We start from the raw sequence: 17,392 nt of genomic DNA on the forward strand, positions 1-17,392 counted from the left end.
AGGTGCAGGACCGCAATCACTGCCGCCATGACCTTGGTGAATACCCGAGGGGCCGTGGCTAACCCGAAGGGGAGAGCCACGAATTGGAAATGATCCTCTCCTATCGCAAAACGTAACCAACGCTGATGTGACACTGCGATTGGCACATGTAGATAGGCATCTCTGATGTCGATGGACGCCAGGAACTCCCCTTGGGTCATAGAGGCAATGACTGATCGCAGAGACTCCATGTGAAAATGCCGCACCCGGACATGCTTGTTCAGAAGCTTGAGATCCAGGATGGGCCGGAAGGTACCGTCCTTTTTTGGAACTAGGAAGAGATTTGAGTAAAAACCTCTGAACCGTTCCTGAGCGGGAACTGGGACAATCACTCCGTTTGCCTGCAAGGACGCCATGGCCTGCGAGAAGGCGGAGGCCTTGGAGCAGAGGGGAGTTGAGAGAAAAAAATCTGTTTGGAGAGCTGGAAGAGAATTCTATCCTGTAGCCGTGAGATATGATGTCTCTCACCCACTGATCGGAGACTTGCTTTAACCAAGCGTCGCCAAAGTGGGAGAGCCTGCCACCGACTAAGGACGTGGCTGGAGCGGGCCGAGAGTCATGAGGAAGCTGCCTTAGTGGCAGAACCTCCTGCGGTCTTCTGCGGACGCGCTTTTGGGCGCCAGTTGGATTTCTGATCCTTGGCTGAGTTAGCGGACGAGGCGGAAGGCTTAGAGGATGACCAGTTGGAGGAACGAAAGGAACGAAACCTCGATTGATTCCTACCCTGGGCGGGTTTCCTGGTCTTGGTTTGTGGCATGGAAGTACTCTTCCCGCCAGTAGCTTCTTTAATGATTTCATCCAGCTGTTCACCAAACAGCCGTGAACCAGCAAAAGGGAGCTCAGCAAGAAACTTCTTGGAAGAAGCATCTGCCTTCCACTCTCGAAGCCACAAAATTCTGCGGATAACAAGAGAATTAGCTGAAGCCACCGCAGTGCGGTGAGCAGCCTCTAGCATGGCAGACATGGCATAAGATGAAAAAGCTGAAGCCTGAGCAGTTAAGGTAACCATCTCAGGCATAGATTCCTTGGTGAGGGAATGCATCTCCTCTAGAGAAGCAGAGATGGCTTTGAGAGCCCACACTGCTGCAAAAGTCGGTAAAAACGCGGCCCCCGCAGCTTCATACACAGATTTGGCCAGAAGGTCAACCTGACGGTCAGTGGCATCCTTAAGTGAGGTGCCGTCAGCCACCGATACAACGGTCCGGGCTGAGAGCCTAGACACCGGAGGGTCTACCTTTGGGGAGTGAGACCACTCCTTGACCACCTCAGGTGGAAATGGAAACCGGTCATCAGAACCACGCTTTGGAAAGCGTTTGTCAGGGCAGGCCCTGGGTTTGGTCACAGCGGTCTGAAAACTGGAGTGGTTAAAGAACACACTCTTCACTCACTTAGGCGAGGTAAACTGATGTTTTTCTGCCAAAGAGAGTTGCTCCTCTGACACTGGCGGATTGAGATCCAACACAGAATTAATAGAAGCAATCAAATCACTAAGGTCAGAGTTACCCTCAGAGAAATCGATGGGATACATAGCCTCCGAGCCCCCAGTGAGGGCATCCTCCTCATCTTGAGAGTCAGCTCTTGAGACAGAGCCGTGGGATGGGGAGGGGGAGGAAACCCTGCGCCTTCTCTTCGAAGGACGGGGTCTGGGATCAGATGATGAATCCTCCGTGAGCTCTGATGGACGGAGGTCAGAGGATAGGAGTCCTCTGTCAAGAGTATTAGAGGCACCCTGTGAGGGGGGCTGATGCATATTCATCAAAGTCCTGGACAAAAGTCCCATGGACTCAGCAAATGACTGGGATATGGACCTAGAAAAAGACTCTACCCAGGCCGGGGGTTCAGTCACAGGTGCAGCAGCAGCAGCCTGAGAGACCACTGGGGGTGAGACTCCAGGCTGTGACACCGTCAAGTTAGAGCAACCATCACAGTGTGGATAAATGCTCGGCTCAGGCAGCAGGAGCTTACATGCAGTGCATACAGCATAAAGCTTTTGAGCCTTGCTCCTTGTGTGAGACATGCTGCTGGAGTGGGGGCTTTGCAGAGAATGAACCCCAGGGAGAATATACAGAGGTCCACAACCGGAGACCGGCTGTGGCTTACCAGACCGCTGAGCGCGGTGTTGTGTGCCCTCCAGATCCCGAAGCCCGGTCCCCCAGTGCGCAGCACCTCAGCAGAGATGCAGAATGCAGGATGTCCCAGAGCAGAGTGAACTCTGCCTGAGAAATGGCCGCCGGAGCGAAGAGAGGGGGCGGAACTAGGGGCGTTCCTATACAAAAGCGGGAACTGGAAGGCTACAGAGACCTGCAGGGAAGGAGGGACGCCCCAGCAGTGGGGAGTGTCCCTCCCCTGTGTAGAACGGCCGCCGGGAGGAGCCGAACCTGTCCCTCTGCATGAGTGACATGCGAGGGCAGGAAAACGAAACTAGGCCTCCGGCGAAGCCGGGGCCTAAATTTATGCGGCGAGGCCGACAAGCAGGCACCATCGGCACGGTTCTCGGGCAAAAGCTGGAGAACCCGCCGGAAAAGTTAAAAACAATCACATACAGCATACTCTCCCCATACAATAAAGAAACGGGACCCCCAACACAAACGTCTCAGGTACTTAGCTGCTGAGACGCAGGGCCATGTCCCTGGGGATGAGTGCTCCGGTCCAACAGAATCCTCAAGGGGCTGTGGATGGAGACCGGACTCCTGCCAGGCATGGAGACCGTGCTGGCTCCCACTTCAAGCCAGAGCCCAGAAGGGATGGTGAAGGAGCGCGGTATGTAAGGCTGCAGCCTTGTAAATCAACCTTAACAACACCGCCGACACAGTGGGGTGAGAAGGGACATGCCGGGAGTCCAGACATGGACCCGCTTTTCTTCAAACTCTTTCCAAAAGTCAAACAAATCAGATGAGAATGCATGTGTGGATGTATGCCTCCTGACACAAAGCGATAAACTGGCTAGGGCTGGCTACCAGGGGGTGTATAAGCTCAGAGGGAGGAGCTACACTTTTAAGTGTAGTACTTTGTGTGTCCTCCGGAGGCAGAAGCTAAACACCCATGGTCTGGGTCTCCCAAAGGAATGATAAAGATATGGGTTGATGCAAACCGAGGACAGATCACCATGAACAATATACTATGTACTATTGTAATATTGTATATATACTATTGTATATATGTTGACACGCCCCCTGACGAAGGTACTTCCGAAACACGTGTTGGGTCGGTTGGCTTCCACACACCATCTTGCTGATGGCCACAGGTATATCCAATTAATTTATCTGGTTCTCAATACTCAATTTTTGATTGTGGCATGATTGCAATAATGGAGTTTACCGTAGAGACTTATTAGGTGATTTATGTGGGTAGATGTTTACTGACACTAATCACCATGATCTTCATATATATGCACTTTAATATAGACCTTTTGATAGCAATATTGTGCCTTATATAATCTTGGTCCATTGTATGTGCCTTACATAGTATATTGTTCATGGTGATCTGTCCTCGGATTGCATCAACCCATATCTTTCTCTATCTTGCCATCTAGTGGCCGTTTATATAAATTGCACCTTTGCACTTATATTGAATTTACAATATACCATTGATGCTTAGTACTGTGTGTCAGCCTCCTCTTCATATCATCATTTTAAACCTTTTCAAATGTTTTATGTAATTTTGTCAATAAAGAGATATTAATTTTATTATTTGTGGTTGTTGGCTATTTCTTTGAATCGGCTGCTATATAAATATAATAGCCTTTCTATTTATATTGTGGAGTTTATGCATTTATTCATTGGTGATAGTTCTGTGTACACACCATTGTGCTCCTATTGGTATTAATTGGTGTAACACCACAAAGGTGGCATAAATCGTGACAGACATATATTTCAATCCGTGGGTGGAGCAAATTCCTTTTGGTGGCTCATGATAGATAAAACATGCGTAAAATTCATTAAGAGGAGCATGCCTGTTAATAAAATTGGTGCATCCTAATCCACCACACTATTCAAGACTGGAGTGCAAGCCGTCAGTCTTAAAGCACATATTCTGGATAGGAACTTTCCTGCATGTCTGTGCAGGGAAGACCTATGCATAGAGAGGTGTAAGAAGGAGATATTATCCTCTTCTGAAATAACAGTGCTCCATAAGGAATGTTTTTTTTTTTTTTTTTTTTACATCAATGCATAAAACCTTGTCAAATAAAACACGCGTTGACTTGTCCTTTAAAAAGGGACTGGGACTGTCAGCAGGTTTCCGCATTGTAACCTGAAGACAGCATGCTGCAATAGTTAAAACAGACTTCAGCCCTGCGTCTGTTATCTCAGTGTCTTTTTTTGTTTACCTGTAATGTTAGCTTAAAGGGAAACTGTCGCCAGATTTGGCTACTACTATAAGCTGCGGCCACCACCACTGAGCTCTTATGTAGAGTATTCCAGAATACTGTATTTAAGAGCCGTGCTGTAGAATGTAAAAAACACCTTTATAAAACTCACCTAAGGGGCTGTCCAGTCTAATGGACGTAGCTCTCCAGAGCCTCCTCTTTCTGGTCTGGCGCCTCCTCTCTGTGGCCCGTGTGCATGACGTGTCCTACGTCATGCACATTAGGTGTCATTGAGGTCTTGCACAAGCGCACTTTGATCTGCCGTGCTCAGGGCAGATCAAAAAATTATAGTGCGTATGTGCAGGCAGTCTTTAACATTCCGGAGTAGAAAAAGAAAGGAAGGTGGCACTGACTATATAGAAATCTTCATTTATTGTGTAAAAGTAGACATATAAAAGCGGGGAGCGTCAGACTACGGCGGCTGCTTCACGCTCATGGGCACTTCATGGGTCCAGACTTCAGTGAAGCGCCCGTGAGCGTGAAACGGCCGCAGTCGTCTGACGCCTCCCCCCCCCGCATCCCTCCCTGCTTTTTTGTCTCCTTTTACACAATAAATGAAGATTTCTATATGGGGAGTGCCATCTCCTTTCTTCTTCTACTCCGGAGTTATTATATGTTTGCTTATGGAGGGTGTTGCACCACTGTTGCTTCGTTCAGTCTCCCTAATCACCGGTGTGTTGTACTGCATGATTTAAAATGGACATGGAGTAGTGATTGTGGATCTTAGTGCCGGACTGTTTTCCTTTTCCTGGGTCTTTAACATTTCCTTTCGCCTGCGCATTACCGTACTTTGATTTGCCCTGAGTAGGCCAGATCAAAGTACGCCTGTGCAGGAACCGCAATGTCGGCCTTTGTGGATTACGTAGATGCGTCATCCACACTGGGCTGGCTAGAAGGAGGACTGAGATCATAGCAGAGGAGGTGCCGGACAAGAGAGGAGGCGCCGCAGCGGAGAGCAGCGACAACCATCGGACCGGACAGTCTCCTAGGTGAGTATTATAGAAATATTTTTTTGTATGTTGGGCTCATATATAGTATTCTGGAGTGCTGTGCCCAGTGGTGGTGGCTTCAGAGAATGCAGAGCTCACTGGTGGTGGTCGCAGCTTATAGTCGCCAAATCTGATGATAGGTTCCCTTTAAGCCTGTTATCTTTATCATTAGTGGGTCTGAGCCGCTTGTGAGTGGCAGTCCGACTCCACCCCTTCTGTGATTAGCAGCTTCTTTCTATGGAAAAGTACACTGAAAGCCTGTTGTGGGTGGGGGTAGCTCTCCCAACTCTACTACATACAAAACCAAAAATCTTTCACTGTCAGAATGGCTGCACACAGAAATATAAGTGATACATCGTTGACCTCAGGGCCTCATTGCCTACACACATTATGCTACTCTCAGATGAGGTAGCAAAAACCTGCTGACAGATTCCCTTTAAACAATTAACTAACTTGGTCAGTTCTTTGAATTCTTCATATTCTTGTTTTGCGGTGGCCAGCTCACTCTGAAGTTGCAATAGTTTCTCCTTTAACTTTTCAGTAGAAGCCAAATTATTATCTGCGGCTATTGGTGCCGAGTGCAGGGGTCGATCTGGGAAGGAAAAGAAGATAGGCACAAAAAATTTCCATGTTTGGTATCTCTCATCATGGATAGAATAGCATCATATAACTCATGTCCTTGGGGAAATATTTTACTGGGCATCCAGAAAAATACTAAAACATCTGACATAAGCGTTTGCTGGAGGGCAATTGTGGCGCCCATGCGGCTTCAGGCGAAACATGGTACTGCACCTCACTTAAGGTGCAGTATTCATCTCGGATGCGAAGGTCATCCCCGATAACAACCACAACCAACATATAACACTGGGGTTCTGTCACTGAAACTGGGCTAGGGTAGGAGATGGGGTAGCCATCACGAGGTATGGGACCTCATGCCCACTAGTCAGGAACCCGGGAGGCGGGGCTTCCACGAGGGGAAGTTAGGAGCCATCCAACACACAATAGGCAGTGAGGTCGCACTTGGGAAAAGCAGGAGACAACAAGCAGTTGGGGTCCGTGGTCTGGAGCTGCAGTCTCGACCCGCGTCCTTAGGAAAAGAAGGGGAATTCCAGGGTTCGCGGGGAGTGCAGAAGGCACCCATGACCCGTTCCACGGCCCAGGAGCTGGGGTGGAGGGAGACCATTGAAAGGAGACTAACAGAAGGGACTGCTGGTGAAGACCTCCGAAGACACCTTGAACTGCACCGCTTGTGTCGACCCGCTATTGCCGGCGTCCATGCCATCGCGACCCCAGCGCTATCAGCGTCTGAGAGACTACCACCACCACCACCATCCTCCCTGGGGCCACAGCTCTGCCTGTGGAAAGTTGAACCATATGAGCTGCGTTGTCATCCGCCCCAGCAGAGAAGTCCTGCAGCGGCGACTTATAATTGGCCGCACACCACAGGTGACGTCACGAACAACTACCCCTATCGTCCCCAACCCCAGCCATGACACCCGAGGTCACGGAACCGGGCGAGGCCACCGCTGTGTCCCAGAAGCACCACGGCCCGGCGAGGAGTAACCTCCGACCCTGTGGGCGCGTCACAATCACTGTCTAACTACTTCCCATTGGGAAGTGCACGGCATTCTGGGAAAAGTGGTCCAGTAAAACTACAGAACTAGGATTTGTTACAATCAAAGAGCAAAAATGTAAAAAAAAAAAAAAAAAAAAAAAAAAAAAGAAGAAGACAGACCGTAGGTGCCTAAAGCTACTAATGAAATCCTAGGTGTCATTTCAGGGTACAGCTACAAGGTGGTATGTAGCATTGCGACATCACATCCAATGATTCTCTATGCTGTCGTGACTTCCTGCAACAGTCGAACAGGCTTCTAAATGTGTTGGATTTTCTCACTCTCTAGTTGAAAGTCACATGCATGCATATACTGTGTATATATACTGTATATACATATTATAGTTTTTATTTTTTTATTGAAACTACACTTGAGTGATGAAGATGAACATGTATAAAAAACCCAGCAAACATACTATACATGTAATAAATTCTGCAACGCCAATAGTTTTTTTTTTCTTACCTCCATTGTTCTTAATTGCTGAAGATGCCTCCAGGAAAGCGCTCTCAAGATCTGCAATCATCTGATTGTGAATTTCTTGAGCCCGTTTTACAGACTGAAGAGAGCGAAGGCTTTTATTCTCTTCTCTAAGACTATGGTTCTCAAGTGCATACTTTGCTACCCGTGGGTGGTGCTCAATCTGGTGATTGGTACAAAAAAAAAAAAAAAAGTACAATATAAAATTTAAAAAGAACAAAAAAAAAATAATAAAACAAAACAAAAACAACCTCACACACAAAATAGATGCTCTTATTGAAAGAAAAACCACAGATACCTATAATTTATATCGATGGAAAAATTGCACTACAAAACCTACAGGAAAACTGAATAGATTTACAAGTACACTACAGTTGTTATATGATAATGAGGCTGAACATTGCCAGATATTGTCTGGTTACTTACTAAATGACTAACACTGCATATGTGAATACTTTCCCGCTTCCATACTATATCACTGTGACATAATAAGGCTATGTGCACATGTGGAGTATTTGCAGTAGGACTTTTCTGCTTTCAAACAGTTTTTGTTTCCATTTTTAACCCATTCATTTGAATGAGTGAAACACTGCAAAAGCTCCAAAAGAATTGACATGCTGTAGATTTTAAAGAAAAAAAAATAAACAGAAAAAAAACGCTTTAACCCCTTTATGACATCCACCGTACATTTACAGCGCAAGTCAGATGCGGGTGTATGTAGCGGGCTCACGTATTGATCCAGTCCTATAGTCTGCAGGTGATTGATTATGTTACAGCCAGGACGTGCTGCTAACAATCGCAGGTGGAGCCGATTGACAGTGGGATTTAACACGCGTCGGTATAGGGCACGCGATTATAAACTCCCATAAGCGTGCCTGTGACGTGATCACGGGTCGCTGATGGGTTGCTATGAAAGCAGGGGGTCTGCTTAAGCCCTCTGTGCTTGTCACTACAGTGCTCCCATGAAATCCTGCCTGTGGCCGGGTTTCAAAGGAAACTGCAATACCACAACAAAATTCTGTAACAAGCGATCAAAACATATATATCCCAAAAAGGCATCAATAAACACATTACATGGCTCCATCGACCTAAAAATAAAACTGATTTTGTTCTTGGAAAATGGTGACACAACCTCCCACGTTTTTTTCTAAACTTCTGATTTTTTTACTACTAAAATAATAATAATAAAAAAAAAAGGAGAATTTTGTTACTTACCGTAAATTCTTTTTCTTATAGTTCCGTATTGGGAGACCCAGACCATGGGTGTTTAGCTTCTGCCTCCGGAGGAGACACAAAGTACTACACTTAAAAGTGTAGCTCCTCCCTCTGAGCTTATACACCCCCTGGTAGCCAGTCCTAGCCAGTTTAGTACAAAAGCTGAAGAGAATAGCCACCCACAAGTAGAACCGAGTAAGAACCGGAACAACCGGAGACTCTGTCCACGACAAAAGCCGGTGATAATACACGGAACAGGAAAATTGCCAACAGGCAACAGGGAGGGAGCTGGGTCTCCCAATACGGAACTATAAGAAAAAGAATTTACGGTAAGTAACAAAATTCTCTTCGTTTTTTCGTTCCTTTGGGAGACCCAGACCATGGGACGTTCAAAAGCTGTCCCTGGGTGGGAATAAACAGAAAAAACTTAGAAGTAGGCGGAGCCTAACTTCACAAGTGGGTGACAGCCGCCTGAAGGATGCGTCTGCCCAAGCTCGCATCTGCCGAAGCATGAGCATGCACTTGGTAGTGCTTCGAAAAGGTATGCAGGCTAGTCCAAGTGGCAGCCTGACAGACTTGTTGAGCCGTAGCCTGGTGCCTAAAAGCCCAAGAGGCACCGACAGCTCTGGTCGAGTGTGCTTTGATCCCCGGCGGGGGAGGCACCTGAGTACTCTGGTAGGCGTCCGAAATAGTCGATCTAATCCAACGGGCCAAGGTCGGCTTAGAAGCAGAGAGACCCTTGCGCCGTCCTGTGGTCAGCACAAAAAGAGAGGTGCACCGCCTGAGCGCAGCGGTGTGAGACACATAGATCCGGAGAGCACGCACCAGATCTAGAGTATGCAGCGCTTTCTCAAAGCGATGAACAGGGGCCGGACAGAAGGAAGGCAAGGAAATATCCTGGTTAAGTTGGAAGGGAGAGACCACCTTAGGAAGAAAGTCCGGGGTCGGACGGAGAACTACCTTGTCTTGGTGAAAAACCAAAAAAGGTGACTCCGAGGAGAGCGCAGCCAAATCAGAGACTCTCCTGAGAGAAGTTATGGCAACTAGAAAGGCCACCTTTTGAGAAAGACGATACAAAGAAACCTCCCTAAGGGGCTCGAAAGTGAGTTTCTGCAATACCGTGAGGACCAAGACATAAGGGTCGGCAAGGAGAATGGCCAAGGAGAATGGCCGGAAGAGCGACACCAGGACAGGAACATTCTCCAAGTCCTGTGATAGATCTTGACGGAGGAAGACTTACGGGCCCGAGTCATAGTGGAGATGACTTCAGGAGGAATACCAGAAGCCGTCAAAACCCAAGACTCAAGAGCCACGCCGTCAATTTGAGTGCCGCAGAATTTGGACGGAAAAACGGACCTTGCGAAAGCAGGTCTGGACGGTCCGGAAGATGCCACGGCATCTCCACGGACAGTTGAAGCAGGTCCGGATACCAAGCTCGCCTGGGCCAGTCCGGTGCAATGAGGATGACTCGACGGCCCTCCATTCTGATCTTGCGCAGGACTCTGGGCAAGAGAGCTAGAGGGGGAAACACGTAGGACAGACGAAACTGGGACCAGTCTTGAACCAGAGCGTCCGCGGCGAAGGCCTGAGGATCGTGGGAGCGAGCCACGTAAACCGGAACCTTGTTGTTGTGACGGGATGCCATTAGGTCCACATCCGGAGTGCCCCACTTTCAGTCAATCTGCCGCAACACTGCCAGGTGCAGGGACCACTCGCCACCGTCCACGGATTGACGGCTGAGATAATCTGCCTCCCAGTTTTCTACGCCAGGGATGTGGACTGCGGATATGGTGGACTTGGAGTCCTCCGTCCATTGAAGAATGCGTTGGACCTCCAACATTGCCAGGCGGCTGCGTGTCCCGCCTTGGTGATTGATGTAGGCAACCGCTGTCGCGTTGTCTGACTGGACTCGAATGTGCCTGCCCACCAACAGGTGGTGAAAGGCTAGGAGAGCTAGAAGCACAGCTCTGGTTTCCAGCACATTGATTGAAAGGGCTGACTCGGACGGAGTCCAAGTGCCCTGTGCTCTGTGGTGGAGATGTACCGCTCCCCAGCCGGATAGGCTGGCATCCGTGGTGAGAATCACCCAGGACGGAGTCAGGAAGGAGCGCCCTTGGGACAGGGAGAGGGGTCGAAGCCACCACTGAAGAGAGCTCCTGGTCCGTGGCGACAGAGCCACTAACCTCTGTAAGGAGGAAGGCCGCTTGTCCCAACAGCGGACAATGTCCAGCTGCAGAGGACGCAGATGGAACTGGGCAAAGGGAACCGCCTCCATGGAGGCCACCATTTGACCCAGCACCTGCATCAGACGCCTGAGGGTATAACGGCGGGGCCTCAAGAGAGAGTGCACCGCCAACCGGAGTGACAGCTGTTTGTCTAAGGGCAACTTCACAAGTTCCGGCAAAGTCTCGAACTGCATCCCTAGGTACGTGAGACTCTGGGTCGGAGTCAGAGTGGATTTGGGAAGATTGACAATCCACCCGAATTGGGCTAGGGTGGCGAGAGTGAGCGAAACACTCCGCTGACAGTCTGCGCTGGATGTACCCTTGACCAGAAGGTCGTCCAGATAAGGAAGCACTGCTAACCCCTGGAGGTGCAGGACCGCAATCACTGCCGCCATGACCTTGGTGAATATCCGAGGGGGCCGTGGCTAACCCGAAGGGGAGAGCCACGAATTGGAAATGATCCTCTCCTATCGCAAAACGTAACCAACGCTGATGTGACACTGCGATTGGCACATGTAGATAGGAATCTCTGATGTCGATGGACGCCAGGAACTCCCCTTGGGTCATAGAGGCAATGACTGATCGCAGAGACTCCATGCGAAAATGCCGCACCCGGACATGCTTGTTGAGAAGCTTGAGATCCAGGAAGGGCCGGAAGGTACCGTCCTTTTTTGGAACTAGGAAGAGATTTGAGTAAAAACCTCTGAACCGTTCCTGAGCGGGAACTGGGACAAATCACTCCGTTTGCCTGCAAGGACGCCACGGCCTGCGAGAAGGCGGCGGCCTTGGAGCAGGGGGGAGTTGAGAGAAAAAATCTGTTTGGAGGGCTGGAAGAGAATTCTATCCTGTAGCCGTGAGATATGATGTCTCTCACCCACTGATCGGAGACTTGCTTTAACCAAACGTCGCCAAAGTGGGAGAGCCTGCCACCGACTAAGGACGTGGCTGGAGCGGGCCGAGAGTCATGAGGAAGCTGCCTTAGTGGCAGAACCTCCTGTGGTCTTCTGCGGACGCGCTTTTGGGAGCCAGTTGGATTTCTGATCCTTGGCTGAGTTAGCGGACGAGGCGGAAGGCTTAGAGGATGACCAGTTGGAGGAACGAAAGGAATGAAACCTCGATTGATTCCTACCCTGGGCGGGTTTCCTGGTCTTGGTTTGTGGCATGGAAGTACTCTTCCCGCCAGTAGCTTCTTTAATGATTTCATCCAGCTGTTCACCAAACAGCCGTGAACCAGCAAAAGGGAGCCCAGCAAGAAACTTCTTGGAAGAAGCATCTGCCTTCCACTCTCGAAGCCACAAAATCCTGCGGATAACAAGAGAATTGGCTGAAGCCACCGCAGTGCGGTGAGCAGCCTCTAGCATGGCAGACATGGCATAGGATGAAAAAGCTGAAGCCTGAGCAGTTAAGGTAACCATCTCAAGCATAGATTCCTTGGTGATGGAATGCATCTCCTCTAGAGAAGCAGAGATGGCTTTGAGAGCCCACACTGCTGCAAAAGTCGGGGAAAACGCGGCCCCCGCAGCTTCATACACAGATTTGGCCAGAAGGTCAATCTGACGGTCAGTGGAATCCTTAAGTGAGGTGCCGTCAGCCACCATCACAACGGTCTGGGCTGAGAGCCTAGACACCGGAGGGTCTACCTTTGGGGAGTGAGACCACTCCTTGACCACCTCAGGTGGAAAGGGAAACCGGTCATCAGAACCACGCTTTGGAAAGCGTTTGTCAGGGCAGGCCCTGGGGTTGGTCACAGCGGTCTGAAAACTGGAGTGGTTAAAGAACACACTCTTCACTCTTAGGCGAGGTAAACTGATGTTTTTCTGCCAAAGAGAGTTGCTCCTCTGACACTGGCAGATTGAGATCCAGCACAGAATTAATAGAAGCAATCAAATCACTAAGATCTGAGTCACCCTCAGAGAAATCGATGGGATACATAGCCTCCGAGCCCCCAGTGAGGGCATCCTCATCATTTTGAGAGTCAGCTCTTGAGACAGAGCCGTGGGATGGGGAGGGGGAGGAAACCCTGTGCCTTCTCTTAGAAGGACGGGGTCTGGGATCAGATGATGAATCCTCCGTGAGCTCCGATGGACAGAGGTCAGAGGATAGGAGTCCTCTGTGAAGAGTATTAGAGGCACCCTGTGAGGGGGGCTGATGCATATTCATCAAAGTCCTGGACAAAAGCCCCATGGACTCAGCAAATGACTGGGATATGGACCTAGAAAAGGACTCTACCCAGGCCGGGGGTTCAATCACAGGTGCAGCAGCAGCCTGAGAGACCACTGGGGGTGAGACTCCAGGCTGTGGCACCGCCAAGTTAGAGCAGACATCACAATGTGGATAGGTGCTCGGCTCAGGCAGCAGGAGCTTACATGCAGTGCATGCAGAATAAAGCTTTGGAGCCTTGCTCCTTGTGTGAGACATGCTGCTGGAGTGGGGGCTTTGCAGAGAATGAACCCCAGGGAGAATATACAGAGGTCCACAACCGGAGACCGGCTGTGGCTTACCAAAGCGCGGTGTTGTGTACCCTCCAGATCCCGAAGCCCGGTCCCCCAGTCGCAGCACCTCAGCAGAGATGCAGAATGCAGGATGTCCCAGAGCAGAGTGAACTCTGCCTGAGAAACTAGGGGGCGTTCCTATAAAAGAGCGGGAACTGGAGGGCTATAGAGACTTGCAGGGAAGGAGGGACGCCCCAGCAGTGGGGAGTGTCCCTCCCCTGTGTAGAACGGCCGCCGGGAGGAGCCGAACCTGTCCCTCTGCATGAGTGACATGCGAGGGCAGGAAAATGAAACTAGGCCTCCGGCGAAGCCAGGGCCTAAATTTAAGCGGCGAGGCCGACAAGCAGGCACCATCGGCGCGGTTCTCAGGCAAAAGCTAGAGAACCCGCCGGAAAAGTTAAAACAATCACATACAGCATACTCTCCCCTTACAATAAAGAACCGGGACCCCCAACATAAACGTCTCAGGTACTTAGCTGCTGAGACGCAGGGCCATGTCCCTGGGGATGAGTGCTCCGGTCCAGCAGAATCCTCAAGGGGCTGTGGATGGAGACTGGACTCCTGCCAGGCATGGAGACCGTGCTGGCTCCCACTTCAAGCCAGAGCCCAGAAGGGATGGTGAAGGAGCGCGGCATGTAAGGCTGCAGCCTTGTAAATCAACCTTAACAACACCGCCGACACAGTGGGGTGAGAAGGGACATGCCGGGAGTCCAGACATGGACCCGCTTTTCTTCAAACTCTTTCCAACAGTCAAACAAATCAGATGAGAATGCATGTGTGGATGCATGCCTCCTGACACAAAGCAATAAACTGGCTAGGACTGGCTACCAGGGGGTGTATAAGCTCAGAGGGAGGAGCTACACTTTTAAGTGTAGTATTTTGTGTGTCCTCCGGAGGCAGAAGCCAAACACCCATGGTCTGGGTCTCCCAAAGGAACGATAAAGAAAAAATGAATATGTTTGGTATCACCGTAATCGTACTGATTAGAATCATATTGCGGGGTCATTTTTACCACAAAATGTACACTGCAAAAACAATTCACAAAAAAACATGGCAGAACTCTGTTTTTTGTCACAATTTGTGCACATTTGGAATTTTTTCCCGGTTTTCCAGTACAGTACGTGCGAAAACGAACGGTGACATTCAAAAGTACAACTTGTCCTGCAAAACATACAATCTCACATGCTTATGTGGACAGGAAAAGAAAAAAAAAAAAGTCGCCTTGGAGTTGGCTGTTGGGCTCACACAAAAATGGTCATTTTTGTGTGCCAAGTATCTCGGGGTTTTTTTACGTTTTCCATAGCGATAATGCATGTCTATATTCCCATATTCATTGTTCTACATATCTTAGCACTACAGTGAGAAACTGTCTCCTTTTTGTTACTATATTTCATGCTCAGTTTGCACCTGTTCACAGAAAGGTAGGGTGTGCCATAAGTCTTTTTCTTAGATTACAGGGTTTTGCCTCAGGCGATTTTACTTCTCCATTTGCAGGTTCCTGTCTGCCCATAAATTGGAGGGGTTTTTAACCCAAAGAGGGGCATTAGTTTGATAGCGACAGAACAAAAAGAGGTCGCCTTGCCGCTGGCTGTTGGGCTCACATAAAACTAGTCATTTTTATGTACTAAGTATCTCGTTTTTTACATGTTTTCCTTAGCAGTATTATCTGTATTCCCATATTAATCGTTACATATATTTTAGCACTACAGAGTGCAACTGTCTTTTTTTGTCTGGGAAGAATGGGAGAAGAAAAAAAAACAAACGCAGAGACAGAAATCGGCGTAGTCATAAAAGGGGTTAAAAGTTCAAATCTGCAAAAAAAAAAAAGCAGCAGCATATGTCTGAGATTTTTAAAATGTATTTGTTTTTTTTTTTTTGCAGTTACTGTAAAGTGCTGCGTTTTCAGCTGCAAGAATGCAAAGTGTAAAAAAGCCCTTAAAAAAAAAAAAAAAAAAAAAAAAAAAAAAAAAAAAGAAGAAGGAGGTGGTCATGCAATAGTGGAGGAAAAAGTGAACAACTTGTACCTGCTCCTTTAAGATGCGCAGCTCCTCCTTCATTTCCACTAGCAGATCCTCTTGTTCATGGTTTGAAAATGAATTTCGGCCCTCTTTTTGGGTTCTTTCAAGTCGGGAGATGTGATCTTCTCTGAATTTTACAATCATTTTGTTGGATTGGATGAACTTCTCTTTTTTGTTACAGAGATCTTCAAGCTGAGCCACTTTCTGTAACAGCGCCTGTGAAACATTTATTAAAACGACAATGTGAAACAGACGACATTTCATTACTATGAAAAATTCCTAACCTTCCTTAGAAAGATAGATTTATCTAGCTGGGAAAAAAGTAGAGAAAGCGAATATGATCCAGGAAAGTTATTTAAATTATATTTGTGTAAAATCTTTTATTAAGCAATTTTCCTAGAGGGACAGTCATAACTACAAGTAACTGCACTAAGAACACTAGCAGTCATCATATTTCTATTGTTCTTAGCACAAAATAAAGAAAAGTGGACGCCTCATTCAGATGAACCTTACACTGGTTTAACCCCTTCACGACCGGCCGATTTTTCGCTATCCGGTTTTTTTTTCCGCCATTCTTTTTTTGAGAGACGTATTTTTTTTATTTTTCAGTCAATATGGTCATGTGAGGGCTCATGTTTTGCGGAACGAGCTGTACTTTTAAATGAAACAATCAGTTTTACCATATAGTGTACTGGAAAACGGCAAAAAAATTCCAAATGCAGAAAAATTGCAAAAAAAGTGCGATAGCCCTATGGTTTTTGAGATATTTTATTCACGGTGTTCACTATATGGTAAAACTGATGTGTGGGTGTGATGCCTCAGGTCAGTGCGAGTACGTAGACACTAAACATGTATAGGTTTACTTTTACATAAGGGGTTAAAAAAAAAATCGGAAGTTTGTCCAAAAAAAGTGGCGCACGTTTTACGCCATATTCCGTGACCCGTAGCGTTCTCATTTTTCGGGATCTATGGCTCAGTGACTGCTTATTTTTTGCGTCTCGAGCTGACGTTTTTAACGGTACCATTTTTGCGCAGATGCTATGTTTTGATTACCTCTTATTGCATTTTGCGCAAAAGTTGCGGCGACCAAAAAACGTCGTTTTGGGGTTTGGAATTTTTTTGCCGCTATGCCGTATACTGATCAGATTAATTGATTTTATATTTTGATAGATCGGGGGTTTCTGAACGCGGCGATAGCAAATGTGTGTATATTTTTTATTTTTTTAACCCTTTAATTTTCAATGGGGCGAATGGGGGGTGATTTGAACTTTTAGGTTACTTTTTTTTTTTTTATTTTACTAGTCCCCCTAGGGGGCTATAGCGATCAGCAATCCGATCGCTCTGCACTATCTGCAGATCTCAGCTACAGAGCTGAGAACTGCAGATTTGCTGCTTTACTTTCAATGCCGGCTGTATTCCGGCATTGAGAGGAAGTGAGTCATGTTAGCTACAGGCGTCATCACATGACCCTGTGCTACCATGGCAACCACCGAAAGTCACATGATCATGTCACGTGACTTCCGGTGGGGGCGGGGTAAGTGACTGTCATGGCGGCGCCCATATACATATCGCTGCCAGATTTTGGCAGCGAAATGTAAGGGGTTAATTGCCGCGGGTGGGGGCTTACCGGCACACGATCCATGACGTACCCAGTACGTCATGGGTCATTAAGTGGTTAAAGGGATTGTCCACTACCAGGATAATCCTTTCTGATACCATGTTTCACCAAGGTAAAATAATAAAGCCTATACTCATCTCCCGAAACAGCATTGTTCCAGAGTTCCGCACTTGGAATTTTTTTGCCGTTTTCCAGTACACTATATGGTAAAACTTATGGTTTCATTTAAAAGTACAACTCGTCCCGCAAAAAACAAGCCCTCATATGGCAAGATTGATGGAAAAATAAACAAGTTACGCCTCTCGGAAGAAGGGGAGCAAAAAACAAAAACGGAAAGTGC

The 17,392-nt window shown here is 47.9% G+C and overlaps 1 protein-coding gene across 1 annotated transcript in view; it reads right to left on the reverse strand.

Moving 5' to 3' along the window:
* KIF15 (kinesin family member 15) overlaps positions 1-17,392 on the reverse strand; it is a 263,264-nt gene that overhangs the window by 115,161 nt on the left and 130,711 nt on the right. The window contains exons 13-15 of the mRNA XM_075315169.1: positions 15,441-15,650; positions 7,470-7,647; positions 5,848-5,986 (exon numbers count right to left, since the gene is read on the reverse strand). Of these exons, the coding sequence (XP_075171284.1) occupies positions 5,848-5,986; positions 7,470-7,647; positions 15,441-15,650 (527 nt within the window). The remainder of the gene's footprint in view (positions 1-5,847; positions 5,987-7,469; positions 7,648-15,440; positions 15,651-17,392) is intronic.

This window comes from Anomaloglossus baeobatrachus, chromosome 6 (assembly GCF_048569485.1).
Source record: "Anomaloglossus baeobatrachus isolate aAnoBae1 chromosome 6, aAnoBae1.hap1, whole genome shotgun sequence".
In the NCBI taxonomy this organism is placed as follows: domain Eukaryota; kingdom Metazoa; phylum Chordata; class Amphibia; order Anura; family Aromobatidae; genus Anomaloglossus; species Anomaloglossus baeobatrachus.